Source organism: Aulonocara sp. 'chitande type north' Nkhata Bay, linkage group LG12, assembly GCF_057382095.1.
Source record: "Aulonocara sp. 'chitande type north' Nkhata Bay isolate Kocher_YH1m ecotype deep benthic linkage group LG12, A_spYH_male_GT1.1, whole genome shotgun sequence".
NCBI lineage: Eukaryota > Metazoa > Chordata > Actinopteri > Cichliformes > Cichlidae > Aulonocara > Aulonocara sp. 'chitande type north' Nkhata Bay.
The window spans coordinates 6,655,278-6,671,602 of record NC_141355.1 but is presented as its reverse complement, the minus strand read 5'-3'; the positions used below and the strand labels follow the sequence as shown (position 1 = coordinate 6,671,602).

Here is a 16,325-nt window from a genome sequence, read left to right as displayed (position 1 = left end):
TATACACACAGTTACTGTCTCTCCACACATATGACTCGGTTCTGCTTCTATGCCCCAGCTTTGTTTACTTTTTCCCACCGAGGCTTCTAGACTTCTGATTGGCCAACATTTCTGCACGGTTAGGAATCTAGCTCCACCTGCTGCTTTGGCATGTTCATAGCAGCGTTTTCCTTCATTTCTCCCTTTATGTGTGGACGGGATTATTTTTTAAAACGAAAACGGAAAATCTCAGTTTTCAAAAACACCCGTGTACGTGTGGACGTAGCCTCAGTCTCTGACTGGAAGCGCTAATTCGTCATTCGGCTTTTGTCAGACTAAAGTAACTGTTAAAACTGTTTGAAAAGCTCAGCTATACAACAAGGAGAGATTGAGAATTTCCTTTTAGTTCTCAGTTTATTTGATATTGACAAAAGTTAGTCAGTTTTGTCTGTTCTTCTGTAAAACAAACTAAGATTTATTTTTAGAATTAATATTTTGTTTCTAAGTGGAATTGACAATTTAGTCTGTTTCGTTTGTTCTATTTTGAAACTTAAACGCTTTAGTGGCTGCCTTTTGTGTAGTTTGCAATATTTGCCTTTATTTATCTGAAAAAGTCTCATGTTCCTTAAGTACATCTACCCTGTTGAACTTATTATGGGAAATAAATATTTAAATAAAAACAAGCTGCTGATTATTTCACATTTTACTTGTGAGCAACGGCACATTTAAATCTTACAAATATAGTTATTTGGCTTATATCGTGATAGATATCGTTATCGCCTGAAATGAAAAAAAAAAAAAAAACATATCGTGATATGAAAAAAATCTTATATCGCCCAGCTCTAGCTTGAAGTGTTTTTACGGTATGTGCTAACTAAAAATAAAGACAAGATGATAGTTTATTACATTTTAATGAAATATGCAGGTTGTTTCAGTGAAGTTTAATAAACTCAGCCGTCTGCTATCTAAAATATAACAGGACACCGGAGTATATTCTCGAGCATCTCACACTTTTGATAATCAGCTGTCTGCTTGATGTTTATTCAGCTGTGTAAAAACTATAACTTTATTTCTCAGCCAAACCGATTTACTCAGGAACAAATAAAATACTAAAAAAGCCAAACAATAACATTTTGAAGTTATCTAAGTGACTTATATATCATGCTTAACCTGAGTAGCGAAAGACGGCGGTGGGTTTGAAAACGATTTGCCGGGAGTCCGGTGTTCTCACCGGCTCTAGTGAGCGTTAAACCCCGGCTAGATATCGAGCTAGTGGGTAACAGACGTCTCCGAAAACGTCGGAGCGCTTTTGAAAATATGTGGTGTCCTGATAAACTGAGCAGATATTTGAGGTTTACACAGCTACATTCTTGCCTGAAAATATGTTAAACATTTATTTTGTGACCCAGAAAGAATAATAAGAGTAATATTAAAACTAACTAGCTGCCGCCATTGTTGGAAACTGAGCTGGGCTGCGCTATGAATTCTGGGACACAGCTTCTTCTTCTTCGGGGTTTAACGGCAGTTGGCATCCTTGTACATGCAGTGCTGCCATCTTCTGTTTCAGTCCGTTATTACACTCTTAAATCCTGCTACTTATTCCTGCGTCATTTGGGATCTTACAAAGCTTCAAACGACGCGTCGACGATTTTAATCGACTAATCGTGGCAGCCTTATATCAGACCATATTGGCCTTTTTTTTCTCTTTTTTTTTTAAATTAATTCACCAACGCTCCAAACTGCTTATTGCTAAATACATGCATGATGTTCTTCACTACGGCAACTCAAACGAACATCGACTTCTTCGCTGAATATGCACCAATTCAGCCGAGCGGAACCTTTGGCTACACTGGAGCAAGCCACTGTGCATCGAGCCTCAAAGGCTAAACCAAGATAAAAGGTCAGTTACTCTAACAAGGCCACAGAGAGCGACATGTGCTCACCTGTGGGCTTCATCTCCGGCAACAAAGGGAGTGAGGGGATGCGGAAGGGGGAGGAACGCTGCGGTGGCGAAACGGCTGCAGGATCATCAGGAGGTGGTCGGCTGAGGCTTTGGAGTTCAAAGACCTCATCCTATTAAGAGAGCACACATGAGAGCTTTCATTCTGTAGTTCAAGGACAAGGACAGAACACAGAGAACAGATATTTGCATTTTAGCCAAGACTAGCATAATTTTTTGTACATAAAATCCAGAAGGACACTGGAGCACAGAACAACCATAATCATTTCATCTAATCAGTTCACAGCAGGCATCCTTTAAATATCTTTTTTTGCAGACACTTCTGATGAGAGCAGGAATTGCTCAGTTATCATGAATAGCCCCAAAAATCACTTGGAAAAGATCAGAAGGCATAACCAAGAATGTTCTACCTTATATGAAAGCACAAACAAGAGGACACGAGTGTGAAAAGGACTCCGAACAACAGAATAGTAACATTTCTAAAAACTGGGCTTATTTTCTGTTTCCTAGCTTGACAACAACCATCAACACATCAGATCAAAATATTTAAGCTGAAATACTGACACATACTATATTGCCAAAAGCATTCACTAGTCTGCCTTGATATGCATATTAACTTCAGTAACATCCCATTCCTAATCCATACGACTTAATTTGATGTTGGTCAACCTTTTGCAGCTATAACAGCTTCGACTCTTCTGTGAAGGCGTTTCACAAGGTTTATGAGTGTGTTTATGGGAATTTTGACCATTCTTCCAGAAGCACGTCAAACACTGAAGGTCTGGCTCACAGTCTCAGCTCTAATTCACCCCAAGGTGTTCTGTTGGGTTAAGGTTGGGTTCTGTGCAGGCCAGCCAAGTTCTTCCACACCAAACTCACTTATCCATGTTGTGTCATTGTGCTGGTGCACAGTCAAGTTGGAACAGGAACAGGACACGCCCAAACTGTTCGCACAGCATGAAATCATCCAAAATGTCTTGGTATGCTGAAGCATTAAGAGTTTAACTAGAAGTAAGCTGCCGAGCTCAGCTCCTGAAAAACAGCCCCACACGATGATTCCCCCCCCCCGTCCAAACTTTACACTTGGGTCAATGCAGACATGGAAACTTATTCCATGAAGCTCTCTATGAACTGTTCTTGAGCCAATCTGAAGGCCTCCCACATGAAGTTTGGAGTTCTGTAGCGACTGACTCATAAAGCCTGAGGATTTAACTTTCATTCTAAACAGTTACAGACCATCACTGGCCCACTGCCAAACTGTACATGCTGGATGATGTTGTAGTCAGTGTAATGTTCACCACAGTACCTCCAGACTAGGGCTGCTCGATTATGGCAAAAATGATAATCACGATTATTTTCACTGAAATTGAGATCACGATTATTTGACGATATTTATTTAACCCTTTAAGACCTAAATGGTAAATGGTAAATGGCCTGTATTTATATAGCGCTTTATTAGTCCCTAAGGACCCCAAAGCGCTTTACATATCCAGTCATCCACCCATTCACACACACATTCACACACTGGTGATGGCAAGCTACATTGTAGCCACAGCCACCCTGGGGCGCACTGACAGAGGCGAGGCTGGCTGACACTGGCGCCACTGGGCCCTCTGACCACCACCAGTAGGCAACGGGTACTATAGAACCAAGTCCACCAGAGCTCATATTATTTTTTTTACATGCTGTAGTGCCATTTGTGGGAGCATTTCAAGTTGCTATACATCAATACAACTGTTATAGCCCATATTTTAATAATATGTATGCATTAAGTCCATAGTAATTACATAAATTGCAAAAAAGTGCAATAAACTACAAAAAATATTGAAAATCGCTTTTGTTTTGTTTACATATATTTCTACTTGGAGAAATTTAAGAGGTTTATCCCTCAAAACTTTAAATACAATAAAGTTGCAAAAAATAGTTTACAACAACAGGAAATTTATTTTGAGTGTCTTCATAGTTTTATTTTGGAGATACAGTTTTTATATACTGCAGGAAAAACAAAAAACAATCCTATGATGCAAATTTGCAAAGAAAACAGCATGTGCATCATTTCACTGTGGGAAGTGTTACGAACAGCTGATGGATCGGCAAAGCGTGTTTCTGGAATATTATGTTTTTGTTCCTGCAAGCGCTTTTTATGCAGTTTTTGCAAAGCTTTATGTGGAACGAAACCGTGACCGAGGACAAGCTGATGGCATCAGATGTAAGTACAACTCCTCCGGTTTCATATGCAAAACAAATTATTGCGCTAGCTTACACGGTTCAGGTTCTACAGGGATTTAAAAATAGTTACGCAAAACGGAGCGTGCTGCTCTGACCGGCTTTAAAGGGTTAACAATGACTTTAAAAAATAATATAACATAGTGTGCAACACCACTGAAGTTGTTTTTTTTTACCTCTTTTCAACCAACAGCAGTCACTCTCCTCTCCAAATAACTTCTGCTTAGCTTTCCGAGCTTCCCTCGGGTCCTCTTAATCAGCGGTCTCCAACCTTTTTTGCGCCACGGACGGTTTATGCCCGACAATATTTTCACGGACCGGCCTTTAAGGTGTCGCGGATAAATGAGGGAGGGGCTAATAATCGGCTCAGTCATTTTTAATGATCGTTGAAATTCCAGATCGTAATCGTGATTAAAATTCGATTAATTGAGCAGCCCTACTCCAGACTCTTTCATACTTTGTCAACTGACCTCATTAAGAACCTGCTTTCATCTGTTAATAGAACAAGCCACTGATAGCAAGGCTGCTAGTTGTGCAGTTTTCTTCAGAAAGCCAAATGAGCTGCACAGTGCTGGGCTGTTAGATGGACCAGTGTATACCGAATTCATCTGCCCAGTTATCACCAGAGGGGTGTGCTATAAAGCAACTTTGATATATTCAGACTTTCCTTGTTTTAGCTGGCTCTACAAAACCTGAAATCCCAGTGGGAAATCAAGGGTACCACAACAAAGTCTGTGTCTTGGTGACACTGAAAACTAACTTTAAGCTTGACATATCTCGCTAACCCATTAATCTTGTTTTGTGGTACAGTCATCTGTGTGACTGCAGCTATGGCTGGGCCATATCATACCGTTCACGGTAATACCGGTATGTTGGGCAACGATAAGAAAATGAAATCTCGCGATAGAATATGGGTAAAACGTGCATGCGCAGTGCCTTTGTTTACATACGCACATGGCGGGAAAAGCATAGCAGAGAATGAGAAGAGCAAAAGCGGATAGTTGAATAAAACGGATGAACCAGAATTGGTTTGTAAAAATGCTGCAACTTCAGTGGTGTGGAACTGGTTTAGCGTTCGTCCGTCAGATATACAACAAAGCACTATTTTTGGTAGAGCATGCTAGCGGGCCGTCGTTATTACCGTGTTTTTTGGAAAATACGGCACACTTAAAATCAATCCTTTGATTTTTCTGAAAATCGACAGAGCCCCTTATAATCCCGTGTGCCTTATGTATGAATTCTGGTTGTGTTTACTGACCTCGAAACTATTTTATGTACACGGCACTCGAAAATCTGTCAAATGTTTTAGTGCGACTTTGCTAAGCTACGAAGCCGCACCGCTTGATGAATTGTCGAAGCATAACGGCTATCGTAGGCAGGAGCCTCGCGGAGTGATACGTACTGTGCTTCAACATAATATTACCGTGTTGTGTGTGTATAACCTCTTTTTAAGTTTTGTGGATATTATACATGGTTATGCTGAGGATATGTCGGCCAGTTTCAGCTGGAAATGCCTTTCGGTTAAACTGTCAGCAAGAAATTTGCACTGTTACATTTTTATATAACTTTAATGCACATAAAAAACAGCTGCTTGTTTAAGTGAAAATACACTGATGTCTTTTTTTTTTTTGCACTAATAAAGTTGTGGAGTTGTGAAGTGTTTTGTCTAGTGTAGGGAGAAAATTTTTTTAACTGGCAGTGTTTTCTCAAACATATTTCGCATCAAAGTGCTCTTTGGTTTATTTCTCCTTTTGGAAGCTTGTAGTCAAAAAAGGAAAAAAAAAAATCCTGTTTGGCCCTGAGATCTACCGTTCATAAAGGCGTTAAAAATAATCGACGGCTTCAATGGGAGCCAGGCACACAGAGGTAAAAACCTTTTAGCTAAATTATTTACAGCAGTCAGTTAAGTGAGTGAGTCAGAGTGAGTCGGTGTACCTCCTGCTCCATCAAAGTGGAGGAGAGGGTAGGCATGCTGGCCTCTCTAATCTCCACACTGCAGCCTTCGGGGGGGCTGCTGGTGTGCCTCCTCTTGCTGGGTGTAGGCATCATTGGAGGGTCGTTCTCCTTCCCTCCATCATGGCTGTTCCCATCTGAGAGTGAAAAAAAAAAAAAAAAAACATCAATCAAAAAAGGCATATTACATAAACATAGAAAAACAAATGGGACTTGGGAGCATCTAAGTTAAATGAAAAGAAAATATCAAATTTCAAATAATATATGATAAAAACACAGCTTGGGGTACAAAAAAGGAAAAAACAAACAAACACCTTTGATCAGAGGAATAGAGATAAAGTCTCACTTCAGTAACAAACAGCTTAGAAACTGGGCCCATTTAAGAAGATGACCAAGCTCAGAGGAGATCCCTGCTGTAAGATGTTGTCACAGTCAGGCTTATACGGTGCAGCGCATTAATCCACTGCTTTATGAACGATGCCTCTAGACATCATAAAGAAATCCTTCTGGCATGGATCCTCAATGAAAAATGAAACTATTAATCCTGTGGCAATGAGGCAGCCTCACCAGACAGATAATCTCTTGTCTTGATGCATCCTCCAGTGTTCCTGCCCTGCGCTGGCACCGGATCACAGGCATCATTCTCCTCCACATCCATCAGGCTCTGGAAGGAAGCCATCTTCTGCCTCAGCGTGGAGGCGACCCGGGGAAGGAAGGGGCTACTTCTGACAAGCTGAGAGTTGATACAGCAAAATAAACATATCTGCTCAGTGATGTGCATTGACAGGCCAGAGACTTCTGAAATTACAAAAGTGGTATTACAGAGTGGCAGCACATCTATCATGCAGATTTTTATCTACACAATCCGCAAGTGTTACGGTTTACTTCACCGAACATCATCTCACAGGGAAGTCACAATGAAGGGGCATCCACAACAGCAACGGTGCAACCAGAGACCACTGAACGTGAAACTGTAAGCAGTGGTCGGTGAAAGAATTGCTGGTGATGTAAACTGGATGGGCCGCAAGTTAAACCTTCAACATTTTGAAGTAATCGATCCAAGTGCCTCCCAGTGAGAGTGAATGATACCATTAACTAACATATGCAAGGGTGGTAAATAATTTGGAGCGTTACCTAGGCAACTGGAGCCTTTAATGCCGATTATTGACCAACTATCAGGTACAAAGCGATGCACAAACGAGCAAATAAGCTACATCCAAATGTAAAAGTTAAGTAAACTAAATAAATTAAAGGGGAGTCCTGAACAGTGAGATGTTATCCTGTAGGGGGTATTTTGTTGACATAGTTTGAGTCCATTGCTGCCCTCAGAGGAAAGATCAATGCCAATCAGTACAAAGTTGTTCAGCGTGATGATGAAACATTTCTTTCCTGAGAGTGGCGTTTTTTTACACCGATAGTGCCTCCGTCCACAGGGGATGAAGGCTCACTGAATGGTTTGATGAACACTTGTACAATCAATGCCAATGTGGACTGAAGCTCTTTTGGAGGAATACCAACATTACTAAGACACTCTGTGCCATTTTTTCCATTTAATTTGTCATTTACTGCATTTATGAACATTTCTTAAAAGCTGACTTTAAAGACAGGTGAGCTGAGACAGAAGTGTTGCATTTAAAAGCCCTTTCCATATAAATGTGCATTATTCAAAACCCTTTGTGTATTTCTCAGCTTTTAATAATTAGAGTAACAGGCTGATCTACAGTTGTGTTGTTGACAAGCAACATTTTTGCAACCAAACTGCAACAAACGTAACTAAACATGAGTAAGTCACACTCGGAGGGTGTCTGCTGTCTACTAAACTGAAAAACGCTCCAAAAAGCTGAGACATGGCAGACTGTGGTTCAGATCATGCTGAGAAGAATGATCCACGCCGGAGAAAAATCCTTATTTTGTAGACGTGTCAGTCGATGTTAACAGGAGTTTTGAAAACACAGAAGCGCATACAACAAAGTGAGCTTGCCAAAGTTGGGATTTCAATGCATTAGGCGGCTCGACAAAACCTAGAATCCCAATATGTTATGATACAGAGATAATCCGTATCATAACGGCATCTATTAACTTTCCTTTTTAACCCAGGCTTTCTGCTTTGCAGCCATCTAATGGTTTTTTTTGGGGGGGGATAAAATGGACCAATCAAACGCTGCCTACTTCAGTCAGGAGCAACAGGTCGTGGAGAAGGATAAACAATATAAAATACACAAAGAGAGAGACTGATGCCTGAGGAAAGCTGCAGAAAATAATTTAAATTCATAGTGAACGTATTTATTTTCAGTGATGCCATTCATCTGTAATTCATCAGCCTCACTAACATATTGCTCTGAAACTAAACTTTATCCCCAAGAAATGCACACAGATCACACACTGTCCCATAACCAAGGACAAGTGGAAATCACCTTGTGTTTATTTGATTGACTGTATAACCACCAACAGAATCAATATTTTTGTAATCCATCTTCAATTAGTTACAATCCCAACAGTGTAAAAAGGACCAAAACAACATGTTTTCAGATGTTCTGCCAAGCTAGCTGAATACACATGAACTTCTATGTTAGTGACACTAATACTCCTCCTCGAACATTCTGTCTCAGTTTTGTTCTGTGGCATTACTGACATGACTTGATGCTCAACAGGTCTGCAGCTATAACCCATTTCTGATAGTTATGAACAGTAATATCCAGTGGGAGGCTTTTGTTTGTTGTTTCTGCATACTCTGTCTGGCAGTAGCTAAGCATTAAAAAAACAAAAAAAAACCCCAAGGAATATGAATCTCAGGCGGCTGAGTTACATCCAGTGAGACCTGAAGAGTCACTTTCTTTAACATGCTTCAGGTCAAATAGCGGTATTTTGATGCACTTTATGTAACAGATCAGGCATGAGAGACAGTTAAAATCCAAACAAACACATAAAGAAAAGCAGCTTTTGTGCTCTCTGCAGTTTTCATTATGGACCACATCCTTGTAGTATAGTCATATTAAAGGAGCCCCGAAACACTCAAAATTGTGTTTTCTGTCTGTTATGTATCCACGGCTTGCATGCGCCATATAGCGGGCAATGATTCTTCCCCTCTCTTCAAAGCTTCATATTTAAATGTAATGAGGGCCAGAAATATGCAGAACTACAGAACAGAAGAGCCCAAGCTCTGGCACTGCACAGACAGCTGATGCAGTAAGAAAATCTGGCCCTTTCTGCAAATTGTACTCTCTACAGCATGATATGATGCTAAAACAGTCATAGACTGCTTAAATAAAAGCATGAGTAATGTTTGGTTTTCTACATATGTCTCAATGACACAAACGTCTCTTAACAGCTCAAACCAGCAATGCTATTTAAATATCTTCTGAAAAGGGCTTATTATTCACTGTTTTTCATCACACTGCTATTTTTATTACACAAGCAAAGAAATGTGATAAATGTGATGTATGACTGACTGAATAATACTGCTCACCGTATTACCTTAAACATTTTTAAAGGTCAAACATAAGTAAAGATGCTGCCACAAAGACACATGCTGTTAATCAGAGTTCAGAGATTTCCTCAACTTGTGTTTAGATTGAAGTTTTCACGCTCTATAGTGTACAACACAGGGAGGTAGAACTACAAATGCGGTACAGTTTCTGTGTCAATCATTCACATCTGGCGGGCTGCGGAGCTTTTCACTGTGACAGTAATATCTTGTACGAAACTCTGCTTTATTTAACACCTTTTGCCAGAAGTCATTCTGTCATTCAAACGGCACTCTCACAGCAGGAGCTCTGTCATGTTTATGTTCTGCTCTGTTCATTTACTGCATTAAGCTAACGTTGATGCACAAAGCTACTGTCAATATTAACTTTCAGGGTACTTCAAAAGCTGATCATCGCTGCATACAGCAGCTTAGTGCAGCACAAAAAAAAAAGTATACAAACACCTACATAAGCAACTGTACTTCTTGTGTTGTCTGCCTGTATTCCCGCAGGTCACTGATTTATTTTAACTGAAGCTTATGCGAAGTTTAACAATGTGTGTTTAAAGGGGCTCAGATAGGATTTGTTAACAATTTCAATAATTAAAATAAAACATGAATTACAGATAAAAGAGGAACAAGTGTAAGCTGTAAAGTAAATGTTTAGCAACTGTAAAGCTTAAAAGGCTTTATGTATCTCATTATCACACTGTCAAGTTTGCGAAACTATCCGTTTGATGTTATCTTATGAAACTAAGAGTTTTACAGCTTTCCTAGGGTTTAAAGTCACTACTGCCATCTTGGACTGTTAATTCAGGGTTGCTGGGACTGCTCCAAATGGGAAACCTAAGTTGAGGAGGTAATGAAGAGGTGCACGACAAGCTGAAATGACACCAAAGGCTGGCATGCACTGGCAGCACTTTTAAAAAACGCACTGCTATTCATGCAGGAGACAACAGTAGGCATAATCCAGATGTAAGCGTTCACATGCAGTCAGGCCTACATATTTTTGGACAAGGACACAGGTTTCATAATTTTGCTTCTGGACATTCCCACGGTGGATTTAAAATGGAGCAGTCTAGAGCTGACTGAAGCGCAGACCTTAATGCTTTAGTTAAACTAAATGTTTACATTAGAGGTTTAATAACAATTTAACATAATCCATCCTTTTACTCAGGCTATGAGATTTACAAGGCAAACAACTGACAGGATCATTTTATGTTAACAAAGTCTAGAGTTCATTGAATCTGAATTTGGCAACTGTTCATTGGAAATTCCAATATGTAATCAAACAGTTGTCAACGCAAGTGAACGAGGTAGAAAGCAAAAACCAGAACACACTTAACAGGGAGAGAGAAGAAACTTTATGAGCAGCAAATCAGCAGTTTGCTACATTCTCAGAAAGACCAAATGCACTTGTGAGCACTCTCAGAGCAAGAATCTTCCAACTGGGAGGCTCTCTGTGTAGAGTCTGCAGGTTCTACCTTTGTTGGTTCTGTCCATGTCAGTGTGATAGATGGACCGATCCAATATTACGTATCGGTCCGATACTGATGTAAATTACTGGATTGGATATCGGAGAGAAATAAAAAATGTAATCCGATCCATTAAATATCACGAAAGCACCTCACAAAACTTGTGACACGGCGTAACTCGGCTCATAACCGTAGCACGTCGGAGCAGTGTGCTCACGTGATAGAGCGGCTGAGTGTATTTGTAGCCTCGCTTCCAAACCAGCATTTCATCTCCAATGAAGTTATCTCAGAGAGAAGTAAAGCAAGTGTGTAAGTTCATCTCTGAATGTTTGTAAAGCATTCCCACGTTAAGCTTAACAACCGATATATGGAGCGACTGCCTCTTCTTGCTGCTACTTCAATCGTGAAACTGATTAATGATCAGCTGATCGGCTTTTCTGTCGGAGTCCGTCTCTCTTGTTTGTTTTTGGCCCACTTCGCGCCAGAAAGAGGAAACCAGCGGATGAACAACAGCAGCACGTTTAAGCTTGATAAGCTGTTGTTAGGATTTATTTAATATTACTTTCTACACCAGGATCCTTTTCTATGTAGCTGACGGCTGGTAACTTTGCAGGGGCGGATCTAGCAAAGTTTAGCCAGGGGGGCTGATAGGGCATGAACAGGGAAAAGGGGGCACAAAGACATACTTTTCTTTCTTATTCTCATTTAAAATGTCGAGCTTTTAATAAATAATTATCTGAATCTTACACCCAAAGTTTTAATCTGATGTAAAATATATAGAAGTCCATTACTGTATATAGTAACTGTTAAGTCTAATATACGCTAGTAAGCTATAATACTTTCTCCTTTGGGAAGGTACCACCTGTGCAGTCTGCAGTTCTGTTGAAGAAAGATGTTGAATCTAGGGCTGCACGATTAATCGTTAGAAAATCGCGATCTCGATTCATACTTATGTGCGATCTCATTTCCAAATGACAACGATTTAAAAAAATAAATAAATAAAAAAAAAAAAAAAAGATGACGACGATTGTACCGCATTTTGATCCGGGATGTAATCTGCATGAAAACAAGCGCTCACTCTTCCTGCTCAACAAATGACAAGGGCGGAGCCTTATACCACGTGATACAGAAGCTGTGCCGTGTGATGCTAAAATTAGCAGGGAAAAAACAACGGAGAGCACGTCAGGGATGACGAGAAAGTGACAGGAGAAAATCCGTCTTGGTCAACCACCCAAACATCAATAACGGGAACCTTATACAGCGCTTCCCTATACACGCTGAACTTCCGCAGGCACAAAGAAATTACAGAGGCTATTACTTATCACCTGACCAAAGATATGGCTCCCATCAACACTGTGCAAAACGAGGGATTTAGGAAAATGATCAACACCCTAGACAAATGCTACACAGTGCCATCCCGCAACTATTTTTCTATTGTTGCACTACCTGCTCTATATACGCAGTGTCGAGCAACGGTGGAGACAGAATTTCAAGCAGTACAACATTTTGCGGCAACCACAAAACGTGAGACATTTGTTGTTTTTATGTTTATTTATTGTTTTTATGTTCAGTCTCAACTGTTACGAAGTTGATGTGCAGTTAATAAGTGCAATAAATATTTATATTGGAAAAGAGAATCGTGAGAGAATCGTGACCTCAATTCTAAGCCAAAAAAATCGTGATTCTCATTTTATGCAAAATCGTGCAGCCCTAGTTGAATCTATTTAATTATTCTTGAAAAATAATTTATTTCTGTGCATTTTGTTTTCACACTGCATCAAATTAAAGTTGATTATGTTGATTAAGCATCATGAGGTGGAGGATGGGGGGTGGTTCCCCATTTTTTTTTTTTGCTGGGAGTTTGCAACCCTATTAGTTAGGTTGCTTGATATTTCTGCTAAGTACTCTTTAAAACACCAGAATAGGAAGGATTGAGTAAGTTTAAGTTCATTAGATTGATCAGTTTTGCTGAACTATGAAACATTTTGGGTGCAGTGTATTTTTTTTTTTTTTTTTTTTACATACAGGTATAACAGAATAGCTTTAGTGTTTTTGTTTATTTAAACTTGAGTATGAACGAGTATGAAGTACAAAATGCAGCAATATATTAAACAAAAATGTTTTGTTGATAAAAAAACAAAACAAAAAACAACAACACACTATATCGGATTCATATCGGTATCGGCAGATATCCAAATTTATGATTTCGGTATCGGACATAAAAAAGTGGTATCGTGCCATCTCTAGTCAGTATGAATGGCAGGGCTTGCAAAATCGCTAACCCGACGTCCTGGGGCTAGCAATTTTTCCAGTCGGGCTACCAAAATCCATCTCTGCCCTGCCCGTCGGGCTGTCATAGGAAGGAAAAATATATGTCAATGCTTTTGCATTCTTTCGAAAATGTAGCTGGGTAATTATGTCATTGGCATCGGTGAGCCACTGTCAATATGTGACATATTGAAGTCGCGTTTGAATTTGCGCTTGTTTTTTGCTTTCACTTTGCAATCGCGCGAACTGTGTATAGAGAGCGACAGTACTGATTGGTGAGTGATGATAATTTGCGCACCAATTCCTCTGACATCGTCTTATCGATCATTAGCTTACTATGCAAACATGACAAGTGAAATCTCCCGCAGCTTAAACATGTGAGAGGTTGATCGCGCAGAGAATCGCTGAGTGTTATGTGAGTGTGTGTGTAAAAGCAGCAGGATATACATTTCAGTTCTGCTGAGCCAAATAAGACAGGTCAGGGTGAAGAAGTGACCGCAAAACGGAAAAGTTATGACAAATCAGACTATAAGGCAAAAAGAAAGTGCAGCTTTATGGTTTCATGGACAAAAGAATTTCTGTGGCTGCAATATGACGAGCTAAATAACCAGGGCTGAACATAAGTGGTCCGCAGGTGCGCATTCGCTGTCAAAATAAAAAGCACGCACAAGATAACAAGTTGCAAAGCGTGTTTGCATACATAAGATTTTCAGGAGGAGGACAGACATTTGTTTAGAACTCTTAAAGATGTCAAAGAAGCTCCTTTAAGCAATTACTGTGATGTTCCTCCACCTCCAAACAAATGTCAGAAGGAGTCCGAACCACAAAAGAAGCGCGTATTCTCGGGAAAGTGGTTGCAGGAGGTGAGCTGGCTTCAAACAAATGATGAACGCACAGAGATGTGGTGCGGAATGTGCCGTGAAAATCCCACTCTAGCGGACAACAACAGTGCTTTTTATATGGACGCAAACGCGCGTTGCAACTTCTTATCTGGTGCGCGTCTTTTATTTTGACAGCGAATGCGCACATGCGGACCACTTATGTGCACCCGTGTAAATAACATAATGTTCTTCCGGGTGTGTTGTTGGTTTTCTCTCGATTTCTGAGTCGACAAGCGCCTTTGTTACTGGGACCAGTCATTTTAAGAAAGGCCCCCATTAGAACCCATGAGAAATGCAAGAAATGCATTATTGCTCAGTCTGCAATATCTTTCCCAGAACAAACACCAATTGCAAAAAACATACTAAAAATAAACCTGAAAAATCTGTTTAGAACAGCGTACTATGTTGCAAAGAGTGAACTACCACTGGCACAATTTAGCAGTCTTTGCAAACTTCAAAAAGCAAATGGCCTAGATCTTGGTTCCACTTGCCTCTTACCCGTGACTTCAGTGGAAATTTCAAATTCAGGATCTGATCCAGACTGATTCATGTTCTACACAGTTCTTACAAGTTCATAGAAATTTCTGTTCAATTAGAACCAAGTATTTGAGTTGATGACTGTAATTTTTATACAATGTTGTAATTTGTGTTTCAACAATTTTTTGATTAATGTTTTGTTTTCTGTTACAATATTATACTTTAATGTATAATATTGTAAAGGAAACAAAACAGGAAACAAAACATCAATCAAAAAAATTGCTCTCTTTTTTATTCGGGCTACTTAAATTTATTTTGGGCTACAAAAAACTGAAGAGTCCCTGCCCGAAGGGCTACCAGGGATTGGTTATCCGTGAGTTAGTCCACAGTGTGCAGGGTGTACCCTGGCTCTTACCCTGTGACAGCTGGGACAGGCTCACCAACACTGAAATCTGAAAATGTGATTATGTACAGAGGCAAAATAACACAACTGTGCTGCTATTCCAGCTTTTATAGGTACGTCAGTATGTATGCAGCAGCGGCTGTGACAATTTTCATGTGCGTCTCATAAAGGACGACAGACAAAGCATGTTGTACAGTTGTGCACTGTACCAGTAATCTATGTCAGTTTCCATACTGATCCCAGCCAACTGAAAGCCAGAGCAGTCTGAACAACTGTCTGGCACTCTAATAGGATATGACAGATGCCAGATTTGCAACCCGAGAAGCATCTCACCTCTGGAGTTTGGGATGCCGGTGGAGTCTTCCTCTTCTGTTGTGCCATGAAGCAGATGAGAGAATTTGTCTCTGGGGAGCCCCGGACGCCAACACTGGACCTCCGCCTGGCTTTCAGCTGTGCTAGACGAGACTTATCTGTCAGGAGAGAGAGAGAGGCTTGGTGCTAGACTAACACTCAATCAAGTCCATATAACCTGCTCTGGACACCTTTACTTGCTCTCCACCAGTTTAAAAGCAACAGCAGCTGCAGCCAAATAACGAACCGTCCTCTCTCACCTTTGCGATTTGATGATGCTGCTGGGGTAAAACTCTGCACAGAGATGCCAAACTGACTTGGGGTGAGCTCAGAAAAATTCAGGGGGGCTGAGGTTTGATTTAAAACTGAGGGGGTGTCCTCTACTGAGGGAGGCGACACAGCTCCCTCCTGATCACCCTCACAGGAGACAGTGCTGATCTCTGCTGTAGCCATCTGCAATGAGAACATAAGCACGACTTATAAATGAAGTGCAAGAGAACCACAAGGACAGGTAGAAGGTCCTAGAGGAAACATGGATAACAAAAGCACGCGACTAAGTCGCATGCATTTCCATAACAAATGATTTCTGATGGAACGCGTGCTTTTAGACGAGTGCTGAGAACAGGATTTCACCCGTTACAAAAAGAAATCCCTCCAGGGGCATGCTAACACAGACAAACACATGAAGATTTACTCAGGAGCATTTGCACACGCTCCACAGTAACAGCGTGTAATGAGTAAAGAACTAGAAACGGTCAGGAGCGGCGGGTAGCTGCGCTTACATTCCTATCTCCCTGGGTTAGCACTAGCAACGGGCAACAAAATATTAAACCCACACGAAAAACGTTAGTTTGTGAAGACTTTACTCGTCGCTGGCTAACAGTAGTAG

At 40.5% G+C, this 16,325-nt stretch overlaps 1 protein-coding gene across 1 annotated transcript in view; it reads right to left on the bottom strand.

The window, feature by feature from the left end:
• cdca2 (cell division cycle associated 2) overlaps positions 1-16,325 on the bottom strand; it is a 32,190-nt gene that overhangs the window by 15,474 nt on the left and 391 nt on the right. Inside the window, exons 2-6 of the mRNA XM_086313361.1 lie at positions 15,697-15,889; positions 15,419-15,555; positions 6,686-6,851; positions 6,101-6,255; positions 1,923-2,052 (exon numbers count right to left, since the gene is read on the bottom strand). Of these exons, the coding sequence (XP_086169487.1) occupies positions 1,923-2,052; positions 6,101-6,255; positions 6,686-6,851; positions 15,419-15,555; positions 15,697-15,889 (781 nt within the window). The remainder of the gene's footprint in view (positions 1-1,922; positions 2,053-6,100; positions 6,256-6,685; positions 6,852-15,418; positions 15,556-15,696; positions 15,890-16,325) is intronic.